The sequence below is a fragment of the Raphanus sativus genome, chromosome 2 (assembly GCF_000801105.2).
Source record: "Raphanus sativus cultivar WK10039 chromosome 2, ASM80110v3, whole genome shotgun sequence".
Lineage (NCBI taxonomy): Eukaryota > Viridiplantae > Streptophyta > Magnoliopsida > Brassicales > Brassicaceae > Raphanus > Raphanus sativus.
Window position 1 is genome coordinate 16113345 of NC_079512.1, and position 21382 is coordinate 16134726.

General features: G+C 35.7%; 3 protein-coding genes and 1 long non-coding RNA gene across 4 annotated transcripts; all 4 read left to right on the top strand.

Moving 5' to 3' along the window:
• The first annotated feature begins 380 nt into the window (after positions 1-380).
• LOC130508577 (uncharacterized) lies at positions 381-1177 on the top strand. The gene is made up of 4 exons (XM_057004153.1): positions 381-428; positions 542-738; positions 830-953; positions 1040-1177. Exons 1-4 carry the CDS (start codon positions 381-383, stop codon positions 1175-1177), a joined length of 507 nt encoding a protein of 168 aa, XP_056860133.1.
• Positions 1178-2389: 1212 nt separating this feature from the next.
• Positions 2390-10270, top strand: LOC108835628 (uncharacterized). Its single transcript, XM_057004155.1, has 19 exons — positions 2390-2453; positions 2579-2703; positions 2824-2893; positions 2994-3047; positions 3155-3241; positions 3371-3481; positions 3571-3627; positions 3791-3871; positions 3966-4145; positions 4685-5126; positions 5232-5963; positions 6057-6163; positions 6246-6795; positions 7219-7550; positions 8270-8488; positions 8561-8914; positions 8985-9490; positions 9605-9611; positions 9690-10270. The coding sequence occupies exons 1-19, from the start codon at positions 2390-2392 to the stop codon at positions 10268-10270; spliced, it is 4659 nt and encodes a 1552-aa protein (XP_056860135.1).
• A 1001-nt stretch (positions 10271-11271) lies between these two features.
• Positions 11272-21285, top strand: LOC108841252 (cytochrome P450 71A23-like). The gene is given in 5 exon segments (XM_057000451.1): positions 11272-11949; positions 11952-12137; positions 12245-12526; position 12949; positions 20801-21285. Coding segments are annotated over 5 exon segments (1464 nt in total). The 5' UTR covers positions 11272-11277; the 3' UTR covers positions 21124-21285.
• LOC130505840 (uncharacterized) lies at positions 15017-15765 on the top strand. The gene is made up of 3 exons (XR_008941823.1): positions 15017-15246; positions 15334-15378; positions 15454-15765. It is a non-coding gene; the product is annotated as an uncharacterized LOC130505840 (long non-coding RNA).
• Positions 21286-21382: the final 97 nt, after the last annotated feature.

Genomic DNA, 21382 nt, shown 5'->3' on the forward strand with positions numbered 1-21382 from the left:
ATTTTTGCCTTGCTCTTCGCATTGAAATTAATGACGAAATTCATGAAAGTTAACTTAATAAAATATTTTATGCTATTAAACGATTACTTGACCACTACTCATGTCCGTATTCTTAGCAAGTTGAATATTTTGTTGCTCTAACAAATGTATATAGTGTTTCCTTTCCACTCAATCACACGTATATTTCAGGGTACCTAGGTTACTCATATGTTCTTATAAATACTTGTGCTATACTCGCAGTCATTCCATATCCATTAAGTCACGAAAGAGGTTACAATCTCCACTCTATATCTTCTATATTATGAAGATTGTGTTTAGGTTATAACAATCGATTAAGTGGTGGTTTTTTCTCTTTGTCAATACACAGTATTTTATAAGCAATGGCAAGCATGAAGAAAACAATTTCTGAAATGCAAGAAGCAAAATCGGTAAATTTTTACAAGTAGCAACGTATTGCCGACCATTTATTTTTTGGGTGTGCGCTAATTTAAGTTAGATATCGATACTTAATTATTGTTATTATTAGAATAACTCAATGTAGGCTGGACAATGCGTGGTTGTTGTGACGATTGAGGCTGTTGATGTGGAAAAATCATGGTACTACACTGCGTGCAATATTTGCAATAGAAGAGTCGTAAGAAAAGTAAATGATTTTGATGCTATTGAGAACCATGTTCAGTTGAACCCTCGATACAATTGCATTGCATGCAAGAAAGATGTTGAACAAGTTATTCACTGGTATGGCCGTTTTATATTCATCGATCTTGCTAACTTTATAATCTCATATTATTATATGTTCTGTTAGTAATTGCAATTTTGTATTTTTTAGTTATTATTTGGTTTTACGTGTAACTGATAAATCAAAAGCAAAAGCCAAGTTTTTGCTTTTCAACAATGCTGCTCATAAACTCATTAGAAGATCTGCTTTTGAGTTAGTCGAAGAGGCTGCTGAGGTATTTCCTTCTTTTATAATATTTTATGGACTAAGTTATATATCAAACAATTATATTGATTATGAATATTTCCATTAATTTTTCAGGGAAATCCATGGATTTTACCTCAATCTCTAACAGATGTAATTGGGAGAAAAGTTTTATTTTGGATCACTATCAAATCTTATGGTCTGAAAGAACAAAATTCAACATATGTTGTTGATCAACTGGTTGACGATGCATAAATAATTCAACAGTTTGATCCACATGTACTTTTGAAATTACTTTTTTACTCAATATTGCCAATACGCAATATATTCTCTAACCAGGTGCAACGTTTTGTGCAGCCACATGTTGTGATTTTTAATGATTATGACTCGGATGAGGAAGAGATATGAGTTGCATAAAAATCCCAAAGTAACCGAAGAAGTTGAAGTCGATGATGCACGTAAAAGTGGATGAGCTTAAGATATTATTTGTTTATGTTTTCTTAAATTTGTTTTATTTTCCCAGTTTCCTTTTTTTGGTTTTATATTTATCAGAGACCCGATAATTCCTCTTATTTGTTTCTAAATTTTTTTAAAGCTCCTTTAATCTATTATTGTTTACCCATTATATAAAAATAGTTGGGGAAGAGTTTGAAAATCCTTTAAACCGATTGCTACAATTGGAGTTTAACTCATTTTTTAATCTTTGGCGTATAATATATATTGAATAATATTAGTGCTCCTGTATTTACCCCTCTATTATATATTGAGAAAAAAATGGCGTGAATATACATATCAAATAAAAATATTACAATAGGCGTAGCGAGATTGTTTATTTATCTAACGTGATAAAATAAACATTACATTATAAAACAATCTCATATTTATCATAATCACTAAAGAAATTTTGTAGAATAAGATAGTAAGATTTTTATTGCCATAAAGTGTTTCCAATACTCGCATATAGTTACTTGCGCAAGTAATAGATTGTAGAATAAGTATGAGACTTTGATAAGGAAATATTATTAATACTCATAATTGTTACATATATTGCGTAAGTGGATATCAAGTAATGCTCTTTTAAACAATGTAAAAGAAGATAATAATAGTTATATTGTCTTAAAATATTTTCCAATATATATCATCTCTTGCGCAAGTAATAGATTGACCAATAAGGCAACACTTTGATAAGGAAATAGTATCAATCTTTAAAGATTTTTAATATATTTTAACTGGATGTCATGTAATTAAGTAGGTGTTTTCTCTATTATAAATTTTGTTAAGACCTTCAATCCTTATTCTCTATCCTATATGCTCAAAACAGAGGTCGGCGTCTGCACTTGATTTCTTCGGTTTTTAATAAAACATTCTTACTTTATTCTAATCGTGTTTTTAACTACATACGATTCAATATACAGAAAGTGTTTTGTTCACGAGGGATAACACAACCTTTTACCTGGATTTGGAAGCATGAAGAGAAGCAATACAGTGTCCACAGACACTGGGAATAAATCACATAAGAAAGCCAAACAAGGTATGTTATACTGAAAAAAAAAAAACGAATTGTGTTTTAAAGGGTCCTTTCTACTTAAAAGGGCGGGAATTATCATATTAGTTAGAATCATATCGGCTAATGTCTTCTTTAATATGTAAATGCAGGTAGTAATGACAAAGAGAATACAGTTGTGGGAAACACAACACAAAAATCATCTGTCACAGATGTTTCACCTACACCAAGTATCCAAAATCCTTTTAGGGTGCCCTTACAGAATGTAACCAATCAAGTACTTCGACCCATTAATCCACGCCCATCACGCTCTAATGGGACAAACTTTGTTGAAAATTCTCCGACGCCTACTGTCCCATTAAGTTGTGTTTTTCAAAGTCTTAAACATGCGACACAGAGAGCAAGAGTTGTAAGAAAGGAAATACTGGATAACAAAAGAACAATAGGCCTTACTACCTCAAATAGAGGTAAGTCTCCTAAGAGCTTTCATTTTACCCGTGCTGATTCTTATTAATATGTTGACAATAAGATCTTAACTGACCAATTTATTTACATTTTATTCAACAGTTACAAGGATTTTCAAGCCAACAAAGCCACCACTTGTACCAACTTCGAGTAAAAGTTACATTACAATCAACATATTAAGTAATTTAGGAAGAATGATTGGAAGCACCACGATTCACAATTATAATCCTTATTTGTAATGATAATATTATTTTTGAATGCAGGTCCCTATATTGAAACACAAATTTCACCTAGCAGTGCAAATTTCAGTGGTTCTGGAAACGTCTCACACCCTGCGAGTAATGGCATAGGTAACTAATAACTGCATATTATATAAGTATCGCTTTGTATATTTATTCTTATCGAAATAATTAAGACTGAAAATTAGGCTTTCGCACAATCTAGAGTTATGTATGAATAATCAGAGTGTCATTTTTTAGGTAGAACTGGGAACCAAGAAGGTATTCAACGGAGTAGCAACATTTCAGCCAGGATACGAAAGACTCTTGGATCACCTCCATCGGTGAATTCAAAGACCAGACAAACGAAAGGTATCAACAGTTCTTAAATAATAAATCCGTATATCTATAAATTAGTTATATTCCATAAAGTGCGTCTAAACTTATCCAAAAATTAACAGGAAGACAAGGTTCAAATATGACAGGACAATCAAATCCGACTTTTCCAAATACTGAAGGTATTTTAGACCCAATTTTAATTGTAGTAATATATTGACGACAGTTAACGTAAATACTTATATCATACCAGTTATTAGCAATTTCTAGCTGTAAATGTATATCGATTTAGTGTTCAGCCTGTCTGTGCTACCCTTTTTTATATATTTTAAACATTATTTCCAGATAATCAAAATCGTAGACAGCAAACCAATACAAATGAATTCGTACCTCCACCAAGGTTCATTGTCGAGGACCATCCTGAAGGTATAATTTATTCATCATCTATATACCAGAGATGCAAAATTTTATTATCATTTTGAACCTATGTTTTGACTAGATCATACTATTTTTCACGCAGCTTACAATAATCGATATGAAATGGACAGTGAGTCTGAAAGTGAACATGAAGATGACGAGAATCAAACTTACACTAACTATCAAGCTGGAGAGTCTTTGATAAACCCATCGCCACAACATATCCCACAAGAAACGAATCACACAGTTACACCGCCTATTATCATCGGGATACAAGAAAACGGTAATCACCTTTTTTCAATTTAATATATGACTTTCATTTTGTGACAATATATTTAAGGATATTGATAAGCCTGATAGAGTATATGATGGTGGAGGCTTGAGAGACATTTAATATTACCCTTACAGAAATTTGTTCAATGAAAATATCAAAATATAAGTATGTATCAATGTATGATGTATAGTTGAATTTAAATAATATATATACATATATATATATTAACATTAAAACCTATTTAAATAAAAGTATTTTTTTCATTCTGGTTCGTAACCAGAATTATTATCTTAATATAGAAACAAATTTAAACCTTGATCATAAAGGTTTTATTTAGTAAAAACTAAATGTTATAATTTTATAAATTTTTTCTATTAATGTATAGGGGATTCTTTGTAACAGTAATAGGTGTATGTGTTTCTTAAGTGATTCCATATATTTTTAATCTTTCCTTGAGCCGAAAGTCTTAAAGTGTATGATTTATTTGAAATTTTCCTCCGTTTGATAAGGCAATATCAATAATTTTATAAAGATATTTTCTTACGCAGGTTATTACGACGATGGAGATCCGGTTTGGAATTGTAAGTATTGTCAAGCATATATGTGGTTTGGTGAAAGAATTGGAAAACGCCGTCGTAGTTCCAATCCTGTCTTCACAATGTGTTGTAAAAATGGTAAAGTTGTGCTTCCTCGGCTCACGAATCCCCCAATGGAGTTAATGTATTTGTTATGCAAAGGAGACGAGTTAAGCAAACATTTTCGAGAGTTCATACGAGCTTACAATATGATGTTCTCTTTCACATCTCTTGGGGGCAAGATTGATCATTCTATTAACAATGGTCGTGGACCATTTGTGTTCCGAATGTCCGGTGAGAACTATCATCGTATTGGTGATATAGTCCCCGGGCCTGGAGAATCTCCAAAATTTTCCCAGCTGTATATCATTGATACTTTGAATGAGATCAGAAATAGACTTGACGCTTATGCCGGGTATTTTTCAGTTCGTTTTCAACTTAATACTATCATATATATTAGTCAGATTGCAGTATGGTCAACGTTTTGTTTTCTTATATTTTGTGAAAACATATGTTGCAGGTCAGACAGAGCTGGTGCTAAGAATTTAAGAGAATCAGTTGTTCTTCTCCTGAAGAATATGTTAGATCAGTGTAACCCTCATGTTCAGGCTTTTAGGTCTGCAAGAGACAGATTCGACGTGGAGGGATCTACAGGTTATAGGATGAGGTTGATTGAGAGTCGACAATCTGATGGACGGACCCATAATCTTCCGACTGCAAATGAAGTAGCTGCTTTGATATCTGGCGATTTTGTTTTGAATATGGAACCTCGAGATATTGTTCTTGAGAGTACAAGTGGAAAGTTGCAAATGATAAGTGAACTACATCCGGCGTATTTGCCTCTGCAATATCCACTGTTGTTTCCATATAGAGAGGATGGCTTTCGATTAAATATTCCTATTGGTTTTGAGGAGAGCACTGCGAGAAAACGCAAAAATGTAACTATGCGTGAGTATTTTGCCTTTCAGATTTTAGAGAGGAGGTGGGAAGCACCAACAATTACAAGATCAGGTAGATTGTTTCATCAGTTCCTTGTGGACGCCTACACAATGATAGAATCGAGTAGACTGCGGTACTTGTGGTTGAATCAGAAAAAGCTACGGTCTAGCAGTTACGATGCAATCCAGAAAGCAGCTGCTAAAGGTGGAGCTAAGATGGCTGAGCAAGGGAGCCGGATTTTTATTCCAGCAACTTTCACCGGAGGCAAAAGGTATATGAAGCAGCACTACTATGATGCCATGGCTATGTGCAAGTACCATGGATTTCCAGATATTTTCATCACTTTTACTTGAAATCCAAAATGGCCTGAAGTTACAAGGTATCTGAAAAAATATAACCTGACCAGTGAAGACAGACCAGAAATATTGTGTAGAGTTTTCAAGATAAAACTGGATAATCTTATCAGTGAGTTGACAAAAAAGAACGGCTCCTTATTTGGCCCTACTGCTGCAGGTAAATCTCAATACACATGTACTCTTTGCTAAAAATTCTTTGATTGATTAAAAATTGTCTGACACTTTTTTCATTTTGTTAGTAATGTACACGATTGAGTTTCAGAAAAGAGGAATGCCACACGCTCATATTCTTGTCTTCATGGAAAAAGGATCTAAATTTCCAACAGCCGATGATATAGATAAGATTATTTCTGCGGAAATACCAGACAAGACCGTAGATCCAGACCTGTACGAAATCGTTGGGGAATGTATGATGCATGGTCCTTGCGGTCCAGCAAAGAAGGATAATGTATGTATGGTCAACGGAAAATGTTCTAAGATGTTTCCGAAACGTCTCAACCCAACAACAACGATTGACCCAAATGGATTTCCAGCGTACATGCGTCGGATTGATGGTAGGTTCATTGAGAAAAATGGAATCAGACTAGACAATGGATATGTTGTACCATACAACAGAGACCTCATGCTCCGATATCGCGCGCATATGAATGTCGAGTGGTGCGTCCAAACACGAGCTGTTAAGTATCTTTTCAAATATATTCATAAGGGACCTGATTATGCCTCAGCTGCAATGGATATGGAAGATGAAGATGGTGTCATTGACGAAATTAAAACATATTATGACTGCAGGTATTTTTATTTCTTACATACATTAGTTTTATGTCATACAAATTACTAAATTCTACAAACTATTTACCAATATATATAAAACTCAGCAGACACACTATAATAAATCCATGTTAATATGTTCTCCAATATATATTTGAAAAATGGTCATGTAAAAGGGTTTTAAAACGGATTTTTATAATTAAAATAAATAGAATAGTGTATACCTACAAATATTCTAAAATGTGTTATAATATTGACCCTGAAATATACATAACTAAATTTTTTAAAACTTAATTATTTATTTATTATATATAACAATTGTTTCAATTTAATAACTTAATAAATGAATAAATACATTTATTAGTACACCAATTTTAACTGTTTTGACATTTTAAGGAATAAGTTCAACTTTACTAATTAGTGTTTCTGTATCTTAAAAATTAGATATATTACGGCATGCGAGTCTTCATGGCGAATTCTTGCTTTTCCTACACATTTCCGTACTACTGCTGTAGAGAAACTTGGATTTCATCTTCCCGATCAGGAGCTGGTGTTTTTTGATGAAGATGAACCTATTGAGAGTATTCTCAACAAAAAGACGGTCAACCAATCCATGTTTTTGGCCTGGTTTATAGCAAACAGAAAATATCCAGAGGCAAGAGAGTTGACATATGCTGAATTTCCAACTAAATTTGTGTGGAAATCATCTACGAAAGAATGGGTACCACGGAAACGAGGCTTTGCGATAGGGAGGATTGCGCATATTGATCCATCAGGTAATGAGCTATAATTTATTAATACGAAATTGCCATATAAGAAATGAATATTACAAATACGTATTTATGGAAAATAATTATCGGAATTATGGAAAGATTAATAATGTAAGATTTATTACTTATAATAGAGAACAAACTATAATATATAATTAATGAAAGAATCGGATAAGATAAGCAAGCATAGTTTTATACTTTACAAGATGAATGGTATTCGAATATAATTATATAATAAGTATTGTAAATATTACAAAATTAAGACATGATTATATAACATTATCTAAATATTATTTATCGTTGTTTAGAGCATAAACTATTTCTTTTATATACTAATTATTTTAAACTATTTATATTGCCTTATCATATGTTTTCAATTATTATAATAAAATTTAAGTCATTTAAATACGCTTATATATTTATTTTTAAAATACGCTTATATATTTATTTTTAAAATATATAAGAACTATGTAAAATATTATATGAGATATCGTTTAATATTAAAGTTTTTTCTTAGGTGTCTTTGATTTTTATAATAACTATTATAATGGGATTCTGTAATAAAAATATTAATTTATTTATTTTATGTCCTTTAACATCACTTTTCATATTTTCTTAGGTGATGAGCTATATTTTTTTAAGAGTATTGCTAAATTGGGTAAGAGGTCCGACATCGTACGAAGATATAAAAACAGTTGATGGGGTTTTATATCCTACATACGAAGATGCTTGCTTTGCGTTGGGATTGATGGATGATGACAAGGAATTCATTGAAGCTATCAAAGAGGCTACTGACAATAGTTCTGCCACGTATGCCAGAAAGCTATTTGCGAGAATGTTGGTATCCAAAACGATATCTCAGCCTCATGTTGTCTGGGAAGCTACTTGGGAGTATCTCACCGAAGATATCCTTTACAAGAAGCGCCGAGAAACTGGACGACCTGGTCAGTTTTGTCTTTTTAAACTCTCATATTTGATACCTCTCTCTGTTATTTAATAAAATAAATAAATTGCAGATATGAACTTGAGCATAGAGCAGATAAAAAATATTGCTCTTACTGAGATCGAAAATCATTTACTCAGCAATGGTCGTAGCCTCAAAAAATGGCCTCTTATGCCAAAGCCAGAAGATTTTGCCTGTTACAATGGAAATCGCCTTATAGATGATGAGCTTAATTATGTTGTGGAAGATCAGCTAAAAGAAAATGAAAGGCTTATGGCGTTGATAACAAATGAGCAAAGAGTGGTATACAACCAGATTCTAGATGCAGTTTTAAATGATACGGGTGGAGTGTTCTTTCTTTATGGTTATGGAGGCACAGGAAAAACTTTCGTATACAGAGCACTCTCATCAGCTATCCGATCTAGAGGTATGATTGTTTTAAATACTGCATCCAGTGGAATTGCTGCACTGTTGTTCGAGATTTGGTATTCCGATAGATGCAGACGATTTCAGTACCTGCAAGAAAATGGAACCAGGATCAGATCGTGCAGAATTAGTTAAAGCGGCAAAGTTAATTGTATGGGATGAGGCGCCTATGATGAGCAGACACTGTTTCGAGACGTTGGATCGTAGTATGCGTGATATTATAAGATCTTCGGAAGACAAACCGTTTGGAGGTAAAGTTGTTGTTTTTGGTGGAGATTTCAGACAGATTTTACCGGTTATCGTCGGAGGTGGTAGAGCAGAGACGGTTTTGGCGGCTCTGAATTCGTCGTATCTTTGGGACCACTGCAAAGTTTTGAAGTTAACAAAAAACATGAGATTGCTCGCTGGTCTTACTGATGATGCAGCAAACGAGCTTCAGTCGTTTTCAAACTGGATTTTGGATATTGGAGATGGAAAAATAAATTTGCCCAACGACGGTCAAGTTGAGATTGACATCTCTTCTGATTTGCTGATAGAAAATGATGGAGGAGATCCTATTGATACTATGGCAAAAGAGGTTTATGGACAAGCTTTTCAAACCTCAACAGATAAGGATTTGTATAGACATCGAGCGATTCTTACTCCCACAAATGATGAAGTTGATAAAATTAATGATTACATGCTTCCGAAGTTGCCAGGTAACATGTTGAACCATTTACTCTTATGCTCCACTAGCAATAAGAGATCACTAATAAAACGTCCACATAAACTTTCAGGTGAAGAGAAGGTTTATCTTAGCTCGGACAGTATTATCCCATCCGATGTTGACATACAAGAAAATGTAGTATATCCTGCAGAGTTTTTGAACAGTGTTAAAGTGGCTGGACTGCCTAGACATTGTTTGAAGCTCAAGGTGGGTGCTCCTATTATGTGTCTCCGTAATATTGATGTTGCAGATGGCTTATGTAATGGTACTAGGCTAATTGTTACTCAGTTACTGCCCCATGTGATTGAAGCTAGAGTTATAACGGGAAACAATATTTCTGGAGACAAGGTTTGGATCTCTAGAATGTTTGTCACGCCACCTGACGCAAAGTTTCCCTTCAGAATGCGTCGAAGACAGTTTCCGGTTACATTGGCTTTTGCGATGACCATCAACAAAAGTCAAGGTCAAACACTGGAAAGAGTTGGTTTGTTCTTACCTAGGCCAGTATTCTCTCATGGTCAGCTCTATGTTGCACTTTCAAGAGTTAAGTCAAGATCGGGATTAAAAATCCTAATAACTGGTAAAGATTCAAAGCCGCAGACGAAAACATTGAATGTTGTCTACAAACAAGTTTTTCAAAATATTCCGTAATCAGGGTACGTAATTATAATATATTTTTTCAAATATTATAGTTTTAATGTCTAACTGTTAGAATAATTATTTTCTTACAAGGATGTGCAAGATGGGTAAGGATTCTGAGTCATCAGACCTAATTTATTTGATTATCATCCAGCTTTCCGCCTATTTCTTCGATGGTATGCCATTAATCGAATTTTATGTTCAATAAAATTGTCATATATTTTCTTATATCTATCAAATAATGTTATCTGGTCCAATAGCTTACCAAACCTAATATATTTTTTTCAGGTGTCTAATGGATTTTGTTTTCTTTATCGAGAATTTGTATTTCATAATTTTTTGTCGTTTATTGATTATGTAATTAAATGAAATCTATGTTTAATATTTATGGATAATATTCATTATTAATTATTCTTTCTTTTATTATGTGCACATTAATAATTAAATTACTGAGTAATATAATACTATTATATTATATTATAACCCGATATTACAACACATATACAATACAATTCTAATTATAAAGGATAATTACACTATTTAGAACTCGGAGTTTTAATGAAAATATATATTCTTAAACACACTAATTATTTTGAGACTTTGCAATTATACATACAAACAATAACAACATCTTCAATCTCGAGTTAACATCTTCAATCTCGAGTTAACATATTTCCAAATGTTGGTACCCTCTCATCTATATCAGATATTGCGTAAATATTTTTCTTCTTCGCTAAAGCTTTCTCCAAATCACGTGACTTGATGATCCAAAGTCAATCCGTTACTTCTAAAGCTATACACTATATAATCCAAATTTTGAACTTACTCATGTCCGCACAGGCTGCGGGCCGGTCACCTAGTTTATTTTAAATGTAGGCAAAAATAGAAGAAAATTTGAGTGGACAGTAGTAACGTATTGTATAGAAACTTGGGTTATATATTCAGTCCACAAGAAGAACACAAAGATAACGAGAAACACTTGAAGCAGTCCTGACTTGAAGAATCGAAATTTACAAAATATGATCATAATATTTCTCTTGTGCTTGATATTTTTCATTACCATTCTCGTCTTCAGAAAACAGACTACATGGAAGAAAAGTAACACATTCCCATCACCACCGAGACTTCCGTTGATCGGAAACATGCATCAGCTCGGCAACCATCCTCACCGATCATTACTCTCCCTCAGCAAACGTTACGGAGACATCATGCTCCTTCACTTTGGCACTGTCCCCGTTCTTGTAGCCTCTTCCGCTTCCGCGGACGCTTCTAGAGACGTTTTGAAGACGCATGACCGCGTCTTTGCGAGTCGTCCACATTCCAAAATCTACGACAAGCTTCTTTATGGGAGCCGTAATATGGCATCTGCCCCTTACGGAGAGTATTGGAGACAAATGAAGAGTGTGAGTGTCATCCATCTCCTCAGCAACAAAATGGTACGGAGCTTTCGACAAGTGAGACAAGAAGAGATCAGTCTGATGATGGAAACGGTCCGGAAAGAGAGTTCTCCACCGATGAATATAAGCAAGATCACTACTACTTTAACTAACGATGTTATATGTAGAGTTGCTTTGGGACAAAAATATGGTGCTGGAACAGATTTCAAAGAGTTGATAGACAGGCTTATGAGGCAATTGGGTACGTTTACTCTCGGGAGTTATGTACCGTCACTTGCGTGGATTGATTGGATTTGCGGGGTTTGGAGCGTAAACTGGAAAAGACAGCAAACGATTTTGACGAGCTCTTGGAGAAAATTGTTCAGGATTATGAAGATGGAGCTGTTGATAAGGCTGATTTTGCCCATGTATTACTCGGCGTTCAAAGAGACAAGAGTGTGGGGTTTGAGGTCAGCCGGATGAGCATAAAGGCTATCCTCTTGGTAATGGAGAACAAAAAAATAAATCGAATAGATGAATTTTTTTTTTTTGTAAATAACAAACTTTCTAGTTGATTTTCACATTTCTTGTTTTGGTTTTAACTTTTCAGGATGCTTTTGTGGGTGGTACAGACACTTCCTCCACACTTTTGGAATGGGAAATGCAAGAGCTTCTAAATCACCCAGAGTGTCTGAAAACACTTCAACAAGAAGTCCGTACCGTTTGTAAGGGAAAGTCAAGTGTATCCGAAGACGACATTCAAGACATGGACTACTTAAGGGCTGTGATCAAGGAGACACTCAGACTACATCTTCCAGTTCCATCGATGGTTCCTCACATATCAACAGAAGATGTCAACTTAAGAGGTCGCCACATACCCGCTGGTACGCAGGTTATTAAGAAGTTCTATAATCGATAATCGTTTCTGTTATTATTCATTCATGACCTCAAGGTCTTTATATACAAGACATAATATCATAAGTCTATCAACACTAGGAAAACCAATGCTAGCATAATAAGGAAACACTACAAGAAAACAATTGATTTGCAAGGAAAATTTGCGAGGAAAAATTTCCCTTGCAAGTTTGCAAGGGATTTGCAACGGAACTGCAAGGAAATATATAATCCTCGCAAATTCGTTGCAAATTTGCGAGGAAAAAAATTCACTCGCAAATTTGCGAGGAATTTGCGAGAGAAAATACAGTTTCCTCGCAATTCAAACGCAAATTTACGAGAAAACTAGTTTTGTCGCAATTCTCTTGCAAAATTTGCGACGGTTTTGTATTCCTTGCAAATTTGCAACAGAATTGCGAGGGTTTTGTATTCCTTGCAATTTTTTTTTTCAAAATCATGTTTTCTACACTTGAACGGTTTGGAATTTTGCTAATGATTTTGGTGTCTTATAACACGTTTACTTAAAATATTTAATATTTAAAAAGTATGTCGATGACTATTTTTGAAAATTTCATTAATTAACATCTATAAACTCAATTTCCGACACTTGAATTAGTATTACAAAATACTAACATCAAAAATATATAACTTAAACATTCAATATACATCAATTAAATTAACAGAACTTTTTAAAAATATATTTTTACGTTAAATAACTTTTCTAAATTAAATATAAAGAAACATATTACTCCACTGAAAACGTAACAAAACCACAAACGAAACCCTAAAATACATTGAGTTATGAATTTGCAAGAAAATTGCAAGGGACCTCTCGCAATTCTCTTGCAAATTTGCGAGAGTTTTTGAAAACCATGCAAATTTGCAAGGGAATTGCAAGGAATCCATTGCAATTTGCTTGCAAAACCATGTTTCACCACTTAAACGGCTTGAGATTTTGTTAAAAAATTTGGTGTCATATAACATATTTAATTAAAATATTTAGTGTTTTATGTATACATCTATAAATACTTTTGAAAATACACCAATTAACGGTTATAGACTCAATTCCCGACACTTGATTTAGAATTATGAATATTAAACATCAAAACTATATAACTTATACATTTAATATACATCACTTAAATTACGAGTTTTTTTAAAAAATATATTTTTACATTAAATAATTTTTCTGAAACTAAATATAAAGAAAAATATTACTCCACCGAAAATATTATTCCACCGAAAATGAAACCCTAAAACACATTGAATTATTAATTTGCAAGGCAATTGTAAGAAAATTGCAATGACTCCCTCGCAATTATCTTGCAAATTTGCAAGGGATTGATTTCCGTCACAATTTGCAAGGGAGTTGCAAGGGAACTCTCGCAATTTCCTTGCAAATTTGCGAGGATTTTTGGTTACCTTGCAAATTTGCAAGAGAATTGCGAGGAATCCCTTGCAATTTCCTTGCAAAAACATGTTTTCTCCACTTGAACGGTTTTAGGGTTTTGTTAAAGATTTGGTGTCATATAACACATTTAGTTAAAATATTTAGTGTTTAAAATGTATGTCGATAAATATTTTTGAAAATACAGATTTTTAGTTATAAATTCAATTCTCGACACTTGAACTAATTATTTAATACAAAATACAAACTTTATAATTTATATATTCAATATATGTTAACTAAATTACTATAACTTTCTTAAACATATTCATGTAAATAATTTTTCGAAAAAGAAATATCAAGAAACACATTAGTGTATACAAAACTAATAAAACCCTAAACGAAACCCTAAAACACTTTTATTAAAATTTTGCAAGGAAATTGCAATGACTTCCTCGCAATTGTCTTGCAAATTTGCAATCGATTCATTTCCGTCGCAATTTGCAAGGGAATTGCAAGGGATCTCTCGCAATTCCCTTGCAAATTTGCGAGGGTTTTTGATTACCTTGCAAATTTGCAAGAGAATTGCGAGGAATCCCTTGCAATTTCCTTGCAAAATCATGTTTTTTCCACTTGAACGGTTTTAGGGTTTTGTTAAAGACTTTTGTTTCGTATAACACATTTTGTTAAAATATTTAGTGTTTAAAATGTACATTGTTAAATATTTTTGAAAATACAACATTTTAGTTACAAATTCAATTCTCGACACTTGAACTAATTACTTAATACAAAATACAAACTTTATAATTTATATATTCAATACATGTTAACTAAATTACTGTACTTTGTTAAACATATTCATGTAAATAATTTTTTGAAAAACAAATATCAAGAACCATATTAGTATATACAAAACATAACAAAACTCTAAACCAAACTCTAAAACACTTTAACCAAAAATTTGCAAGGAAATTGCAATAACACTCAATTTGCAAGAGAATTGCAAGGGATTTCTTGCACTTTCCTTACAAAACTATTTTCCCCTCCATAAAAAAAAAGAAAATGACAAACAAGTTTCTAGAACTAGGGTTAGTATATAAAGACACAAACCTAATTCTTTTCATTTGTTGGAGCCGTCAAGAAAAAAAAAACAAGGGATTTTTTTCTCCCACCATCTCTCGGGCTCTCTCTCCTCGCCGACCTTGTGTCTTCTAGCCGGACTCTCTCTCCTGCCTCTCCTCGCTGCCGTCATGACATCTCTCCTTGCCGCCAGCTCTCCTCTCTCTCACACACAGCCGGATCTACTTTATCTCACGCCCCACACCACTATCGTTCGACCTTTCTCTATCTCTCTCTCTCTGTCCCTTTGTCCTTCTGTCTCTGTCTCTCTGTTTTGAACTGAATTTGTTTGTTTTCAGGTTGGAGGAAGCAAGGCACGATGAGGCCGGAGCCACACTTCCATGGTTAGTCCTCTCTCTTTCTCTATCTCTCTGTCTCTCCCTCTGTTTATATCTAATATTTTTTTTGTTTTTGTGAAGGGAGATGAAGGATTGAGAAGAAGCTTGATGGTTAAGGAGACAGGGCCGGTGGTGGTGCGGCTGTGGTTGTGGTTCGGCTCTGGTGGTGGTGCGGCGGAGGAGGCAAGGAGTCGGCTGATTTATTTTCTAGGGTTAATTTTTTTTTTAGAATTAGGTTAGCTTAATTAGGTTTAGTTAAACTGGTTTATTTAACTAAACCAGCTTATTATAACTTTTTAGCTTATTATAATTTTTTAGGCTTTTAATATATTCATGTATTTAAATATGTATCTGTATGTATATATATTTCGGTATATATATTTATTTACATTCTTTTATTTTGTATTTTTGTTAATTTTTTTTTAATATTTTTAAAAGAATTTGCGAGGGAAACTTTTTATTGCAAATCTAATGCAATTTTGCGAGGGAATATTCGACTCTCGCAAATTTGCAACGAAAATTATTCTCTTGCAAACTTGCGATGGAAATTATTCCGTTGCAAATTTGCGAGAGAATTGCAAGCGTTTTTTATTTGCGAGTAAAGATTTGCAAGGAAACTACTTTCCTTGCAAATTCGTTGCAAATTGCGATTTGCAACGGAATTGCGATGCTTTTTTCCCTTGCAGTAGACATGTTTTCTTGTAGTGAAATATAAACTAAGAGATAATGATGATCTAGATATATCCTAATACCCTCCCTCAAGTTGGAGCATAGAGATCACGAATGCCCAACTTGTAGAGAAAAATGTCAAACTCCTTTCGTCCTAAAGCTTTCGTCAGTATGTCCGCCAGTTGTTCGTTTGAAGAAACATGCTTTGTCGAGATAGTCTTGTTGATGATGAAATCGCGAATGAAATGACACTCAGCTTCCACGTGCTTTGTCCGTTCATGAAAAACAGGATTGGAGCTTAGATATAATGCTGATTGATTATCACACCGTAGTGTCATCGGGTTCATATGGTTGATGCCGAAGTCATGTAGTAAGCCTTTGATCCACAAAAGTTCTTTAAGAACTTCAGTCATCGCTCTATATTCTGCCTCTGTGGATGATAGGGAGACTGTGTCTTGTTTTTGAGATTTCCAGGAGACGACAGACGTGCCAATTTGCACTAGCCATCCCGTGACCGAACGACGAGACGAAGAGCAGCCTGCCCAGTCAGAATCCGACCATCCAGTAACGTGTATAGGTAAGGCAGAACGAAGAAGAATACCCTGTCCGAGTGTGCCTTTCAAATATCGTAACACATGTAAAGCAGCGTCCCAATGATCCGTTTGTGGTGCTTGCATGAATTGTGTTAGTACATGGATAGAGTAAGCGAGATCAGGTCTCGTGGAGGAGAGATACACCAATCGTCCAACGAGTCTTCGGTATTGTCCAGGATTACGAAGAAGTTCACCTTCCGCTTTAGCAAGTTTGTGTTTCTGATCAAGAGGAAAACCTGCAGGCTTACAACCAAGCATGCCGGCTTCTGTTAGAATGTCAAGACAATACTTCCGTTGGCAAAGGTAGAAACCATCAGGACTGCGAGCCACTTCAATACCTAAAAAATATTTAAGCACACCGAGATCTTTCATATGAAAGCATGTGGACAGATATGTTTTGAAATCTGCCATTGATGAAGAGGAATTGCCAGCAATGATCAGATCATCGACGTAGACCAAGACGCGTAAAATTATTCCTTGTTTGGTGTAGACAAAGAGAGAGTAGTCGCTTCGAGATTGAGCAAATCCAAAAGTTCGAAGTGCCATCGTTAGCTTTGCGAACCAGCAACGAGGGGCGTGTTTAAGTCCGTATAAAGATTTTCGTAGTTTGCAGACTCTATTATCGGTAGGAGATCAAAAACCAGGAGGGAGCTTGATATAAACTTCTTCATCTAGATCACCATGAAGAAAAGCGTTATGGACATCCATTTGATGAACATCATAGTCTTGTTTTGCAGCTAGATCAAGAAAAACTCGTATTGTTGTCATCTTGGCAACATGAGCGAAGGTTTCTTCATAGTCAATGCCTTCTACTTGATTGTTTCCAAGTACCACTAGTCTTGCTTTGTATCGTTCAAGAGTCCCGTCTGCTTTGAGTTTGATTCGGAAGACCCATTTACAACCAAGAGCTATTTTTCCAGGAGGTAACTCTTGAATATCCCAAGTATGATTTTGTTCCAAGGCGTCTATCTCAAACCCATAGCTTCTTTCCATAGTTTATCTTCCATTGCTTCTCTCCAAGACCGTGGTTCAACCGCAATGGAAAGAGAAACGAGATAGCTGCGATGGGAATTGGAAAAACGGTCATATGTAAGATAGTTAGAAAGTGGGTGATCCGTACCTGAGGTCGTTGATGGAGCGGTGGTCGTGAGTTGAGTAAGAGTGACTGTATTAATTGAGACTGGTTTGATAGCGTCGGTGATGTAGTCGGTAAGTCTTGTAGATGGTTTCTTGATTCGATGGCCGCGACCCAGAGGGTCAGTAAATGTCGTAGTAGTGTTAGTATCAGTCGGGTTCGGGTTATTGGTCAGGTTATTGTCAGGGTTGGTCGTATCTGTTGGGTTAGTATCGATAATAGGGATATCGAGAGAGGATTCATGGTCGTCGGTGATCGGAGAGATGGGAGGAGGCGTTGGTGTTGAGGTTTCGGGAAGAGGTTGTGATAATGGGAAAACATCTTCCTGAAAGTGTACATCTCTGGAGTTGAACACTTGTTCTTTATCAAGATCATAAAGCCTCCATCCTTTCTTGCCATAGGGGTAACCGAGAAAAACGCAATGTATACTTCGTGACGCGAATTTGTCACCCCGAGTTTCTTGATTATGTGCGTAGCACAGACACCCGAAAACCCGTATTTGATCAAGCACCGGAGGTCTTCCAAATAATAACTCGAAAGGTGTCTTGTCGTTAAGAAGTTTGGATGGAGTACGATTGATAAGGTAACAGGCGGTGAGGACACATTCTGCCCAAAACTCTATTTTAAGACCAGCCTGAAATCTTAATGCTCGAGCAACGTTAAGTATATGACGGTGTTTTCGTTCTACTCGCCCGTTTTGTTGCGGAGTTCCAACGCATGATGTCTCATGAATAATGCCTTCTTTCCGAAAATATTTTGTTAAGCACATAAACTCGGTTCCATTGTCACTTCGCAGTGTCTTGACATCACAGTTGAATTGGCGTTTGACAAGAGCGAAGAACTCTAGTAAACGAGCAGAGACCTCTGTTTTATCGGGAAGAAGATATACCCATACTGCGCGAGAATAATCGTCGACGATTGTCAGGAAATATCGTGAACCACAGAATGCAGAAATTCGGTACGGTCCCCAGAGATCACAGTGGATTAATTCAAAAGAACTTGATGCTTTATTATAACTGTCAGGAAAAGAGTTTCGAGTTTGTTTTGATCTAAGACAAATATCGCAATTTGATAAGAAAATTCTACTACTAGGTTGAAGAGTAATGCCAGGAATAAGTCCCACTACACGAGATGACGGATGACCGAGACGTCGATGCCAGAGAACTCCTTCATCGTTTGTAGTTGTCTGAAACGCAGTCACAGTCTCAATCTCTCGGAAGTGATACAGTCCCTCACTCTCACGTTCACCCGCTCCAATCAGCATCCTCGTGATGCGGTCCTGCAAAATCACAATCTTATCAGTAACTTATCCAACCAAAGGTTGATCAGATAGTAGTTGGCCGAATGATATTAGGTTCGTATGGAATCCATCCACAAAATACACATTCTGTAAGTGTATTTGGGATGTCAACTCCACGGTTCCTTGTTGGTTTGCTATGACATTAGCTCCTGCAGGTAAAGTCACAGCGACTGGAGGAACAGGACGTATATTTTGAAGAAGATCAAGTCGTCCGGTCATATGGTGTGTCGCCCATGTATCCAATATCCAAAGTGGTTTATCGTTCTTACCACTTACCCGAGTTTCTGGTCGTGTCTTCTGTGAGTTCATCAAAGTAACCAAAGTTTGCCACTGAGTATCGGTGAGACCAGCTAGACCTTGGCGATCGGTGTCGGTTAAAAGAGAGTTGACTCCAATTTGAGTGGTTGAAGATGCTATCTGAGATGAGTTTACTTTCGCGGTGTTGTCGGTTGGTTTTGTATTGTTCTGTCCTTCTTGGTAGTTGTTTCGAGTTCGTGGTCTGGTTCCCCACCATTCTGGATAACCGATAACGCGAAAGCATCCAGTTGCTCGATGACCAAGACGGCCACAAGCAGTGCAGGTTACGTTGGCGTCAGGGTTGATGAATCGTGGTCGAGAACCGTTATTTGCTGAATTTGTCTGTCGAGAATTGTCGTAGCTCGAGTTTGTCTGTCGTGGAGCAGAGGATGGGTTGGGATATGACGGTGTTTGAGCTGCAAAACTTAGCACGGCTGGTTGTTCTTTCTGGCTATTAGCTTGAACTGTTTCATTCTGAGCTATTGTTTGATAAACTGTATCAAGATCCGGAATAGGAGTTTGAGCACAGATTTGTGAACGAACTGCGCCATGTGTTGCGTCGTCGAGACCGAAAAGAAAGTCATGAACCTTGATAGTATCTCGTTCTTTTTCTTGTGCTTCGGAGATATTGCAGCTGCAGTTGCCACACTTGCAGGTTGTAACCGTCATACATTCAGCCATAGAGTCCCAAATCTAGTTAATCGTCCAAAGTAATCTTCGACAGAAGATCCAGATTGGCGACAATTCGCAAGAGAAGCACGAAGTTGTTGATATCGGGCTCCACTTTTTAGTGCAAACCGTCGCTTAATATGATCCCAAAGATCCTTGGCGTATTCTTTATGAGAGATATTGGAACGTAATTTTGTTTCGATGGTTTGTTTGATCCATGTAACTAGAAGATGATTGTTAGCCATCCAGTCTTCATAGTCGGAAGAGTTGGTGTCTGGTTTAGGTATACTTCCATCGATGAAAGAAAATTTCTTTCGTGCGCTAAAAGCAACACGCAAATTTTGTGCCCACTCGTCGTAGTTTCGCCCATTGAGAAGAGGTTGAGAGATAACCGCGCCAGGGTTATCGTTTGCTGTTAGATCGTATGGTGATATTGTTCGTCGAGTCTTCGAGGAAGAAGAAGTTTCTGTCATGGTCGCTTAGATCGAGTTCGCAAGTCAAGGTTGGTTTCGTGATTTGAGGTCGGGAAGTGGTGATCAAACTTGAAATTTTTTGCAAGAGAGATCGTTCGTTTCAGGTTCGTGGCTCTAATACCATGAGAAGTTCTATAATCGATAATCATTTCTGTTATTATTCATTCATGACCTCAAGGTCTTTATATACAAGACATAATATCATAAGTCTATCAACACTAGGAAAACCAATGCTAGCATAATAAAGAAATATAAACTAGGAGATAATGATGATCTAGATATATCCTAATAGTTATGATCAATCTTTTTGCGGTCGGGAGAGAGGTTGCAACGTGGGGACCAGATGCGGATGAGTTCAAACCGGAGAGGCATTTAAATTCGTCTGCTGATTTCCGTGGTCAGGATTTTGAGCTGATTTCGTTTGGAGCAGGGAGAAGGATGTGCCCCGGAACATCATTTGCTGTGGTGTTGAATGAGGTAGCTTTGGCTAACTTAATGCTCGGATTTGATTTGAAATCTACAGAAGATCAAACCGAGACCGATGTTCCTGAATCAATCGGTGCTGTGATTCGCCGAAAGAACCCTCTTTATGTCATTGCATCGCCTGCTACTTGATTAAGGCATTCTATATTGCTACTTGATTAAGGCATTCTATATAGTGAATGCTTACTATTATGTTTTCTCTTACAAATAAAAATGGTTCTTCATTTGAAAGTTGTAACCAATGTTTACAAATAAATGTTTGAGATTTAAAGGTTTAGAGTTTCAATAACTAATTAAGAACGCCAAGTGAGCTTGCTTGTACTGTTCTGTTAAAATGGTGTCATAGTCTCCTCACCAAGGTTCGTTAACAACTAGGCAATTAGTAATCTGC

What these genes read in the sequence shown, in the direction of transcription:
- LOC130508577 (XM_057004153.1), top strand. Translation starts at nt 381, where the DNA reads ATGGCAAGCATGAAGAAAACAATTTCTGAAATGCAAGAAGCAAAATCG. An exon ending in GTTGAACAAGTTATTCACTG is followed by an intron (nt 739 to 829) that starts GTATGGCCGTTT and finishes TGTATTTTTTAG; the next exon opens with TTATTATTTGGTTTTACGTG. An exon ending in TAGTCGAAGAGGCTGCTGAG is followed by an intron (nt 954 to 1,039) that starts GTATTTCCTTCT and finishes TTAATTTTTCAG; the next exon opens with GGAAATCCATGGATTTTACC.
- LOC108835628 (XM_057004155.1), top strand. Translation starts at nt 2,390, where the DNA reads ATGAAGAGAAGCAATACAGTGTCCACAGACACTGGGAATAAATCACAT. An exon ending in CCTTACTACCTCAAATAGAG is followed by an intron (nt 2,894 to 2,993) that starts GTAAGTCTCCTA and finishes TTTATTCAACAG; the next exon opens with TTACAAGGATTTTCAAGCCA. An exon ending in ATCAGCTATCCGATCTAGAG is followed by an intron (nt 8,915 to 8,984) that starts GTATGATTGTTT and finishes GTATTCCGATAG; the next exon opens with ATGCAGACGATTTCAGTACC.